We start from the raw sequence: 11,811 nt of genomic DNA, 5'->3' as shown, positions 1-11,811 counted from the left end.
TAATATATATATATATATATATATATATACATTTTACGTCGTTTCATAGTGACGTCGTCACGCTGTCTAGATAGAGGTAAGACATTCCAAACTCTTGACCGAGGATACCTTTGAGGCGAGTTATGGTGAATGTTGTCGTATGCACTATCGAGTCGACCTGACTATGAATTTTGCGTTTTTCCATGATTACATCGCCAATTGATGAGGCGATATGTACGGCGTTCCGGGTTTAATGCAATATGTGCTGTGCTGTTGAATCTTTTAGAAAGCAAGGAGCAAAAAATGCAGATGTCGCTCTATCAAAGGGCGCGCTTGCATGTCTACACCGCTATGCCGTATCCCAAAGCTTGCTGTATTAAAGCACCGCCTCAGATGACAATTATTGAATTTGATGCCTTCCGACAAGGAACTAAGGCACAAAAACTGCTCATACATGACACACTTTCAGGCGGCCACTTAAAAAAGACGTACTGCTCGTTGAACGCAACATACCGGTGATTCAAAATGAATCGGCGGGTACAGACTCCCATTTTTTGGCAGTACATTAAAATGAACATAAGTTTCTCAAAGGATAGGTCCGGTGTACCGGTAATATGGTCTTTGTGGACAACCTGAGCAAGATTTCTCATGTTATTGTTGTCAGTTATGCCTAGCCAGTGAGAATTTAGCTAAGCTGTTGCTTGACACATTTTTCTCTTCAAATATTGCCGGCTTTCATTGTGTTGAAAAAACTTCCGCCTTTTCATCGAAGTTCTGGCGAATACTGCTAAAAATGTTCTTAGCCCCAAAAAGAGCATTTCAACTGCTGACATTTGCAAGCAGATGGTCAGCAATAGCCTCTTAATCTTAGCGTAGAATACTCTCAGAATACATACGCGGAGAGGTCGAGGTAAGAGTGAATACTCTCAGTACTAAACTCGATGTGGACGTCTACTTGGAAGCTTATCACTTGAAGAAGATGTGCTACAAACTGCACTTTTTATATCCAAGATCCAGTCGGTACAGCTATCTGGCAACTGTCAGAGTTGCGTGCCACACTCACCAACAAGAAGGGCGTTGCACTAGGCGACCCATATATTTTCTCAGGTTGATAAGAAGAAATGGCATACATACTTACAGTTGACCGGTTATGAAGTAAGCATGATTACGTCAGGTGACACCCAAGACTTCCACAGTATTGGTTTAAGATTGTCTCTTCAAATGAAGTAGATAATAGCTTGGCTCTAGATAGATCGCCGGCCCACTATCTGGTATGTATTTAAACGGGTGGCCTAACTTGATTTTCACTGTTCTACTGAAAGATGGCCCTACCGCGACTGGCTCTTGTGTCTCCACATTCTTGCCATCTGTCAGCGCACCGTAATCGGCACATGACGCTGAGCCTCATTGATAGATAATCTATAAATGCTACGTGGTGTAGCAGAAGTAATATCATCGGGTCGAATCATATTGACAGCAGTAACCAACCAAGATTAGAGCTCTTTGTGGTGTTGGAAGGGAATTAAAAATACATTGAACAAGTTGCGGCATCATACGGTAATTATCGACCGCGCAACAGCTTAAGACATTATCTTCTCCATCGCAATAATCGCGCTCCATCCAGACATTTTTGTGGGGATGGCCAGTGGTAGACAAGAGAAATTAATTTCTGCGTACATAGTATCAAGTTTGCCGTTTCTCTAACTATTACGATCCAAACAATGAGCAATAACAAGCAATGCTGGCGATTAAGTTTGCCGTCGATATGGTTGGGTCCATCATCACCTATGGAAATGTGGCAGATGACAGAGTGATGAGCAATTTTGCTCATATGGCTCACAAAGATGACTGTGCTGGTAACGACCATTGCCTCTTCCGAAAGGACATAAGTGGCCATGATAACGGACTGCCAACTCTCTGCTCAAAGCGGTAGACTGACCTATAGTGGGAAGTATGCGGTGATAGATTAGACGCTGAAACATTTTGCAGGTGTTAAAAAAAGCGCTTACTTTTTTCAAGATGTTGCATCACCAGTAGTAAGCTTTCGGTGAGACACAAGTCACTTTTAATTTATGGTGATTCCCAAAGGGGTCGTTCCGGATTGAGTAGGGCCCCCATCACGTACTACTGCACATTAAGTGTAATTTGGGTCAATACTGTAAGAAAGCAATCCTTGGCATAAGATAAATCGGTGGAATCGAGCAGAATAACGCTTCAATAAAGCAGTCTCTAAACTTCAATCTTTTGCTTATCAGAGCTTTAGGCAACGAAATGCATGTTGAACCTACTCGCCTTGCCGATTTTGGACGCCCATATGGTGACATATGACAATTATCATCTGGATGACGTGAAATCGCAACTTCAACCACATCAAACCAGTTCGGCTTCGGCCTTACCTCAAAGGTATACTTGGTAAGAAATTATCTTGTCATAAGCGACAACTTTTCAGCTCGAAACGGCGCATTATTTTATCAAAATGGCTCATGGCCTTCGTTAGTAGCTGCTTTTCATACCGCATAGATTTTCTATGTCGCCTCAAGCTGGCCAAACCCAAACCAATGATATTTATATCCCCTGACACTCGTAGAGTATAAATGGTACTATACTTCTGTAAGTAGTTGTTTAGTTCCGAAGCTTCCTTTGGAACAGAACACGGCCAGTCCTCAACATAATTCAAGCTGGTGAGGTGTGCCCGTAAGCCATGCTTTTCAATGAAGTGGATTTCGTCGGCCTTCAAGATATGTTGATAGTCAGCTCTTCAAGCCCTTGCTTTTCAGTACCGCTTAAAAATGGTGATTGTTATTCTCCACATCTATGTCAAAAGAGGAATACTTTTTAAGACCTGTGCATAGGCAAATTATGGGCCAGACGGCTGAGCCATCCGATGTCTAGGCTAGGCTGGTATGTAACACAACCCTTTTGGCATATTGATTACTCCAGAACACCCCGCTCAGATATTTTGCAGCGAAAGAAAAGAAATGTTTCTCACGAATACTGAATTAGAGTGCATCTTTTATACTATGCTGATCTGTACCTAGTCCAATACGCCAAAAAATCATCGTTTTCAGCTCATAGCATGCATGCAAGCTTTGCTAAACAGATCATTGGCGCGAAGGATGACTCTCACTCATCAAGCCTGATTCGCATGGAAAGCCACCTACGCGGTCAAGTTGTGTTTGTTTAGCAGTACCAACGTGGTCCACACTTCCAATTCGAACAACCAGATCAATTTCACAACGGACTTCCTGTCGAGAGACATAAAAGTGTTTATTGGTGTGAACACATCACTAAATTACAAAACAATTGTCTGGATTATTACTGAGCGTAGCCGTTCCGATGTTGATACTTAGCTCGCTGCGAGCATTCTATATATCGGACTCATTTGTAACGAATAAAGAGCTTAGTCTCTCCTCCAAAAGCATTCCATCGTTGAGGAGACTTCATTTCTTTGCGTCGCTTTGCAAACATTACCTGAAATTAAATTATTTTCGCTCGAGGAGAGCTTTGTCACGAGCCTGTGAGGAGACCCTTGTATCCTTTTTTTGGCCACAAAGAAGCTCTTCGGCTCCAGAGTGGGCAAGCCACAAAGCAGTACTCCTTCTGGCTGAGCTTTTACATCGTGATAACGATCGAACATTCTTAAGGAGAGGCCCCGTCCACTCGCAATTTGTGATTGACTAACTTCACCGGCCCTTGTACGGGATGGCGCGAAACTAGTTTTCACTGCTTGTCGTTACTAGCTCTGGCGCAGCGTACCTCAAAGAATAACATCCCAAAAAGAACCACGCTCATTCCTGTCTCAGCAAAGAATCATTGGAGAGGCCGCGATATTTGATCACTGCCTTTTCATCTTGTTATCACAGTTTGACTCTGGCTACCAAAATTTTCAAAGCTTTTGAAAACATCGTTTCTTTGAGCTTTAACAAGCACAGTTTATACGTTGGAAACTTTGCATGGTCAAAAGCACTTCTGTTTTTACTTCTTGCCAAGGTGTGATCAGGTGCTACTGAAGTTCCGCTAGAAGAGAAGTGTGCGGCATCATAGTGTTTGGTTTCAGTCAATCCGTAATTCATGACGCACAATCCAAACGAAATGTAAATATGATTGCATCTGATACACAGGTCAAGGATGGAATACTGTTCTCTAGAGTCAAACTCTTAAATTTCACATGAGAGCTATATAAATTTAATCCGCATGAAGTACTGTCCCCTTTCCGAAACGGACGGATTTGTATATTAAACCTTTAATGCCCCTGCGACATGTCTACTATTTGAAATTCCCGCATCGTACGTAATGAAGGACTTTTTTCGGCTTCACAGAGCTCGAAGCTTTAAATTTCAACTAACAAGGCTGGATTGTGGGGCCCATATTCAACTAGGCTGGTTCTCATCAAGTCTTCCCTCCGTGAGGTACATGTGAGCTCGCTTCTTAACCATTCGGCTGCCCTGCTCCGCGACGTCTCCCCCAGGGAGTTCGTACCTTAGTTCTTCCGGAGAGCTCGAATGGCGTAAGTCCTGATCGAATGAAGAAGGGACACCGGAGGAGTGAATGTTCCATTCTGTTCAAGATCTTCTGAATTTGTGTCAACGTATACCTTAACACCGTTCAAACCAATTTTTCGCATGGTCGCAACATATCATCTTGCTTAGGAAACGATAGCAAGTACATGGACTACACGTTCTGACAAACCGGTACGAGAATCGATGAATTCTCATATGTCGTGATTGGAAGCCTCTAGTTTTTATATCTCAAAATATTTGAATGCTACAGCACAACAAAGCTAAGTACGACGACCCCGTTGCTTTACCACTGTGCGCCTTATCCTGATGGCCAGGTGAGCGGGGTGGGTGGGCTGACGATTTAGATCTCTTCACATTATGGCGAATAGACAGAGAGGGTGCAGTATAGGTTTGGAGGTCGAAAATCAGTAACGTCTAATGATGGGACTGATCCTATCATCGGGCGCCAAAAAATACCACAGATTCGATTTTGTACCTAGGACGACAACTGAGCATGATGCATACCAATATCATAGTAATTAAGAAGTAAGTCACTGAAGAAGAGTACGTGAATTTATAGTATTTTTTCAGTTAGTATATTTTGAGATAGGATGCCAGGTTGGCTTAAGCAGGTGAAGGATAGGCTTTCGCGTGCTCCGATTGTAAGATTGTCGCATCTCATAATGGTGACGTCACCATATCATAAGGCGACACGCACGATTTTTGACCGGGCGCGTCATGTGCTGCGCTGCTCGAAGCTACGGAAAAAATGCTTTATCAAAACGCGCGGTTGCACGACTGCACCATTACGACCTTTCGCGATACTTGCTGTCACAGCACTAACCCACATGACACTCAGCGTGTATTGGTGCCTCATGTATGACAAAAGATCTTAAGCACAGAATCGTCCGAAACACAGGATACCACTTAAGTTGGCCGTCTTAGAAAAAATATTCATACGGATGCGTGATAACGTGTAAAATTGGGCGAGCACGCATCACACACGTGTGGAACGTGTCAGAGGAGTAAGCCGTCACCACATGCGGCGGCACCCCCGGCCAACCTGCAGGGTTCAGTAGAGGGGAGGCAGTCCATTCGTTTAGACATTTTTCGGTCCTCCTAAAGCCTTCAGTAATACAAGTATTGTGGTCGTTGTAGACCGTCTTATCCAGATGGCTTATCTCGGTGTTGTCAGCAATAATTTGACCAGTCAGGATACATCCAAGCTTTTCTTTGGTAAGTTGTTTTACCAACATAGTTCGCCGGTAGCCAAGTTATTGAACTAATATCCGCACTTGGTAAACATCATTCAAGGTTCTACACCAGATTGAATATGTCAGCCGTTACAATCCGTAAACAGAGGGTCATGAGGGGCGCGTGAATTTTGTTGTTTAGGAGCTTCTTTGAGAGCATGCGCGAAAAGACCGCGGGTCTGGTGCAAGTTTGTCTGTTTCTTTGAGTTTGCGCTATACGATTCACTATATACCTCTCAAGGCTTTACCCCTTCTCATACATCGCTTGGTGAGCCCATGGGTGCCATTACACCAACCCGAAGTGGCTCTGGTCTTGGTGTGGGAAGGACTGTCGATTAAGACGACCTGCTTGTATCAGCCCCGCTTCATTTCGTAGCAAATAAGTGATTGTATTTCGATGAGTTTGAGCGCTATGTGAAGGGTGCGCAGTGCATTGGCTTTCAACAAGAGCTACACGCGGATGCAAGGAGCTGGCGACACACACGGGTCAAATGTTTCAATTGGATACATTCGCCTGCCAATACATGCAGTGATGCGGTCTATAAGACTTGGTGCGACCGCGCTAAATCGGACCGATTTCAGTCGAAATGAAAGGAGTATAATGGTAAACTTCAAATGATCGTGAGCAAATGCAAACACACCCAGTGGCTTGGGTAAGGTATTCCACAATACCACTTTTACGAGCTAGTTGAGAGTAAAGGCATTTATTGCAGATGAAGCAACGTATCTATCACTTCGTGAAGCTGGTATTCGCTCTGCTCTATAGGGATGCCTCAAGTCAGGCAGTGCAGTGATGAAGCTTAGATATCAAATACACGATCTTACTCGTCTCAGCTCTAAATGCAAGTCGTGAATTTTAAAGAGAGTAGGCGTGTCACGTCAATCGAGAGCTCTTTCGAGAGCCAGCCGCTGGGGGGTCTAATTTGAATGGCACTGCTCGAGACACAATTTTTGTCCCGCTTTCACATGTCGCTTTTTATGAACCGGCGGGTAGACTAGACTTCTGGTAGAGTAAATTTTTTTTTCTACTCGGGAACCTTGTGGGATGCAAAGATTTAATTGGGTAAGATTGTCTGGTGCCTTGGCCACTTACGACGGCAAACCCTCGGCTTTTATCCTCCTCGAAAAAAAGGCGGACACTCATCGCGGCACAGCACCCGTAAGCAGGAGTGAGAGGCTAATAACAACAGGAATTTGAGGTGATGGGCTGAACCTCAGCGTACGTGTCAGACTTTAACCTTAGATAATCAAGCATGACACGACGCTCTATGTGGACTTTCGATTAGAGGAAGCTGGTTTGTAAATTGATTAGACGGTAAAATGAGTTTTTTTTCTCAGCGGGCGAACCGAGTCATATATCTTGCAGCTCTTCTGTCAGCTGAAAATCCCACAGTCATTCCTCATGGAGGGATGGACTTATATACCGCTTTCGTACTTAGATTGTGCTCCTGATATGTGATTACCTGTGGGTTTCAAAAGCGCTCGCAGAACAATTTTCTCGCGCTCGGCTTACTCTGAGTAAGAATAGAAGGCCTGAGCGCATGGGCGTGTAGAAGCTCCGCACTAGCGCGACAAGCGAACTTTGAACCGCCCAACTCCGGAAACACTACAGAGTTTGGGCAAGAGTTGGAATGATGGTTTGTTGTTTGCGCTTCGTATGAAGGAACGGCTAGACCGTGTATTTCCGATGCGAGCGGTAGTTTTGTTTGGGACTTCATGCGCAGTGATTGTTCGTGAAGCGGCCGATTCTGCGCTGTATCTCAATTTTTATTTTCGTGAATCCGGCTGGTATACATCTTTGTAGTGTAGGTTGTAAGGTGGATATATTGTAATCTTGTGGACTCAACCGTCATTTTGTTTAATTGATATTGATTCGGCAAAAGTGTACGAAGTTCACACAGCACTTGATGTAGTTGTAAAAATCATGAGTATTAAAATATATCGGGATTTATAAACATTATTGAATTTTAAAAAGGAGGGGTGTTGGGGTACACGTGGACTGCTCTATCAGAAAAAGACGGTGCTGTTATGAGAAATCGAAAAGTATATATAGCTGAAACCTAATCTCCAAAATATGTACATTTCATGTAGCAGAGCAAAGTCACAGCCGAGAAGCTCCTGAATTCGCTTGCGGAAGGAGCACACGAACCTCACCTCTGTGTGGATATTAACACAGACATTAGATTCAAAGCTTATACGGCGATTCTGTTGCACAACATTTTGATCGGTTTTAGGAGCAACGCGACTGAGCAATCTCATTGCGGAAATTTTTCGCCGTGATGCGTCCACGTTTTTACGGATTCAGCATTTTCTTAGCCGACCCATACGTTTTCGACGGCCAAGCAACACTCGACTATATCCTTAACTACAAATAAGAAGCGTATGTGATAGCCTTGGTGCAATTACGTAACCATGTTACTTGCGGAGATATCCACTCTTTTATCAATTCTTGTCTCTGGTGATTATTTGGCCGGAGCGACTTCGACAATTGGCAAACTACCACAAACACATTCAAAGCCTAGCATTTTTAAACGTAATGTTTTTGAAGAACAATCTGTTTTTTTCCTACAGTTGGACGAATTTTAGTTATCATATAATTTGGAAAGCTTCATGATAACCTCTTTATAACAAGTCGACTTCTCGCTCACTCGTGCTTTATTGTGAGTGAGATTTAAATTTCCACGAAAGTGGGCTCGATGGCTTCCAATTGTTGAGGTGTTGTGACGCCACGTCAGAGTTTTGTGTACGGTGCACAATGGAAACTTGCAAGATGAAATGGAACATTTTTTTAGAGGATGAAGTTTGCAATGGTGCAGAACATGCGTGAGTGATTGGGAGCTGGTTAGGGTTCTAGTAGCTAATTTCACTTTTCTCTCTGCGCTGCGAGTAACAAACCATCGCTAAAGGATATGAGCCCAAACGCTTTCAAGCCCAAAGAGATGCTTATCGACGACAACTACTACCTGTGGGAGTTCGACGCCCGGATGGCGTTGTCCAGAAAGGGGCTACAAGGACATCTCGAAGCCATGAAACCAGAAGACACAGCGCGCCGTAAAAATAGATAATGGACGGCCGCCGACATGAAGGCACTGGCTATAGTGGCCCAAACTCTAAGTCGAACCTACCAGTCGATGATTCGTCACGCGGGTTCTGCATGTGACGCATGGGAGACGCTGCGTGCTTTCTTCATGAAGCATTCACTTCATAACCATGTGCAATTGAGGAAAGTGCTGGCGGGAATTTTGTTAGGCACGGGAGGAGACCTGATGAAACACATCGTGAATTTTATGAACTGTATTCACGATTGACCGCGGTCGGCAAGGTCGTGTCTGAGGGCAAGAAACTGATCGCTTTACCTGGAAGTTTACCTTAGGAGTATGATGCAATGATACGTTTTATCGAGGCTCACGAGAAGGTGACGTTGCTGGATGCAAAGAGATGAAACACCGTGAGCTCGAATTGGCTAAGAAGAGAGAGGAGAAAGAGCAAGCATTCAAGGCCTCGATGTGCGAGCAAGGTAACTGAGTTTGTCGTGGAAGAGGAAGAGGTCACAGAGGCCGACTTGGTGGTGGAGGAGGCCGTGGTGCTCGTGGAGGTTACAATGGTGGTCGCGGTCAGCACCGGAAGAAGAACTCTGGGCCAACATTTCGTGGGTACTGCTTTAACTGCAATGAGTACGGTCATAAGCGTGACGTTTGCCCTGAGTTGAAGAAACTCTCGGCCTTAATGGATGGTTCAGCACGAGAGGTAACCTGGCTACTTGATAGTAGAGCGAGCTGCCACATGACGGATGGGAAGATGGACTTTGTGGAGTATCAAGTCTTTAAAATTCCAATCATCATCACCGTGGCTTGTGGACAGCGTTGCTAGCCAAAGGGAAAGTAGCTGTGCATTTTGTTGTTGGATTTGCGCGAACGACCAAGTTGACGAACGTCTTGTATCTGCATCAACTGGAAAAGAAGCTGGTGTCCGCTCCGGCGTTAACGGGACGTGGCGTTGTCGTGCGATTTGAACGCAATCGAGCAATGCTAGTGGTGGATGGAGAAGTGCTAGACGTAATTCATCGAAAGGGTAGCTGTTCATATGGCTTTCACAGCAGCTGAAGGGAGAACAAGCCGCCCAGCCTGATGCTACAATATATGGGGATTGAACGTTATGGCACGCCCGACTGGGCCATATTTCTGCAGCAAAAATGCAAGCTGCTGTAAATATAAGTGACGGACTGCCTAGGCTTCAACATGAAAAAGACAACATGATCGCTAATTGTGGTAGCTGCGGTCAAGGCAAGATGACGACGAGTCCGCCCGCATGTAGTTCCGGCAGTGAAGTCAATACAAGAAGCTATCTGAACGTCGTACACACTGATGTCATGGGCCCAATGAAGCCCAAATCGAAAGGTGGAGCCTTGTATGTGCTCATGTTCATCGACGACTACAGTAGATACGTCTACGTGTATCTGCTTTCATTGAGCGCACAAGTTTTTGATCGCTTTCGAGAGATCAAGGCCCTTGCAGAGAACCAAACTGGCCACAGGATAAAGTGTGTTCATAGCGATAATGGTGTAGAGTACAGCAGTGCAAATTTCAATCGTATTTTGCCACCAACGGCATCGTGCATCAAACAGTGCTCCGTATTCTCCGCAGCAGAATGGATCGGTGGAGAGAACCGCACGTTATCTCAAATTGCCCGAGCGATGATGTTTCACATTCTCGTGGAGCGTCATTGGTGGGGAGAGACCGTGATGACAGCTGCTCATGTACTTAATCGTATCCCGAACACTTCGCATCGCATCAAGACTCCAATCGAAGTACTCACTGGCACGCAGCACTCTCTCGAGCATTTTTCGAGTACTTGGATCTACCGGGTTCGTGCATCTCGACAAGAGTAAGAGGACGAAGTGGGACGCGAGATCGCACTGCTGCTTCTTCTCGGGACATGCTGACGGCTCAATGGCATACCGAGTATAGGACCTCGACAACAAAAAAATGGTCAGAAAAATACGCGCACGGTGACGCTAAATGATTGGCCACCTGAACGTTTTCACGACGTTGTCCTTGTTGATAGTGGAGATAGCCAAACGAAGTACGCGCTCGAAGACGACGACGACGGGTTGATTCCGCCGACATGTGCAAGTACACCCACTGCCACAAACATGGAGATCGAAGGAACGGGAGGTGACCTTATGCGTATGTAGATCGATATCTCTATTGTACCAGCTGCCGAAGGTTTGCTTGAGGGAGCTCCTCAAGTGTGCTCAAGCTGTCGTTGACACTGCACGTTCGGGCAAAAATTCGTTGGAAATTTATTCAGAACGAGAACTTCGATCTGGTCGCCCCAACAATACTAGAGCTATCTCGTCCAGACAAGCACCGCTGTTACCAGCCCCTACTCGCAATATTGAAGCTCCAGTACAACCCAGGCGAGTAACATTTGGTGATGATTGCTCGGTGTTTAGCGGTGGATCAAGTTCTGGGCGTAGACCTCGTGTTGAATCGACTCGGCTACTGACCAACGGAGATATCGCTGACGACATGCCTCTGCTTGCAAATGAACCTCATGTGAGCTCTCAAGACCACGGTGTAACTGAAGAATCCCACCCCAAACGTTCTCGGCTTGATGAGTATTAGATCGCAATGGCAGCCACCGTGTTCCCACGAGCTATGCAGAAACGATGGCATCCCCCGAGTTGAAACAGTGGAAAGAGGCAATTTGCAAACAAATCAGGGCACACATTCGCAATCACACTTGGGATGTGCATAAATGCCCGCATGGTGCACGAGTTATCGGGTGCAAGTGGGTATTTGCACATAAATTTGATGAGAAAGACAACATTGTCCGATACAAGTCTCGCTTAGTGGCGCTTGGCTGTTTGCAAACTCGTGGTGTGGACTACTGCTACACGTACTACCGGGTGGCGAGAACCAATATTATCTGCGCGTACTTTGCGGTGTGCTGCAGCAAGCGTTATAAGATTCAACAGTTTGACATTGATAGCGCGTTTCTTAATGGGATGCTTGATGAAGACGTGTACATGGCCCTGTCACAAGGTGTTCGGGTCTGAACTCTTTCCCCATAAAATG

At 45.2% G+C, this 11,811-nt stretch overlaps 2 protein-coding genes across 2 annotated transcripts; both read right to left on the bottom strand.

Moving 5' to 3' along the window:
* Positions 1-1,567: 1,567 nt before the first annotated feature.
* On the bottom strand, positions 1,568-1,876 carry PHALS_09695 (uncharacterized protein; the record flags this gene model as incomplete). Its single annotated transcript, XM_024724997.1, has 1 exon — positions 1,568-1,876. The coding sequence occupies one exon, from the start codon at positions 1,874-1,876 to the stop codon at positions 1,568-1,570; it is 309 nt and encodes a 102-aa protein (XP_024575818.1).
* Positions 1,877-4,349: 2,473 nt separating this feature from the next.
* PHALS_09694 (uncharacterized protein) lies at positions 4,350-4,603 on the bottom strand (the record flags this gene model as incomplete). Its single annotated transcript, XM_024724996.1, has 2 exons — positions 4,350-4,493; positions 4,574-4,603. 2 exons carry the CDS (start codon positions 4,601-4,603, stop codon positions 4,350-4,352), a joined length of 174 nt encoding a protein of 57 aa, XP_024575817.1.
* Between the last annotated feature and the right edge of the window lie 7,208 nt (positions 4,604-11,811).

Source organism: Plasmopara halstedii (assembly GCF_900000015.1).
Source record: "Plasmopara halstedii genome assembly, contig: Scaffold_430, whole genome shotgun sequence".
Lineage (NCBI taxonomy): Eukaryota > Oomycota > Peronosporomycetes > Peronosporales > Peronosporaceae > Plasmopara > Plasmopara halstedii.
The sequence above is the reverse complement of the archived record's forward strand: the minus strand, read 5'-3'. Positions and strand labels throughout refer to the sequence as shown.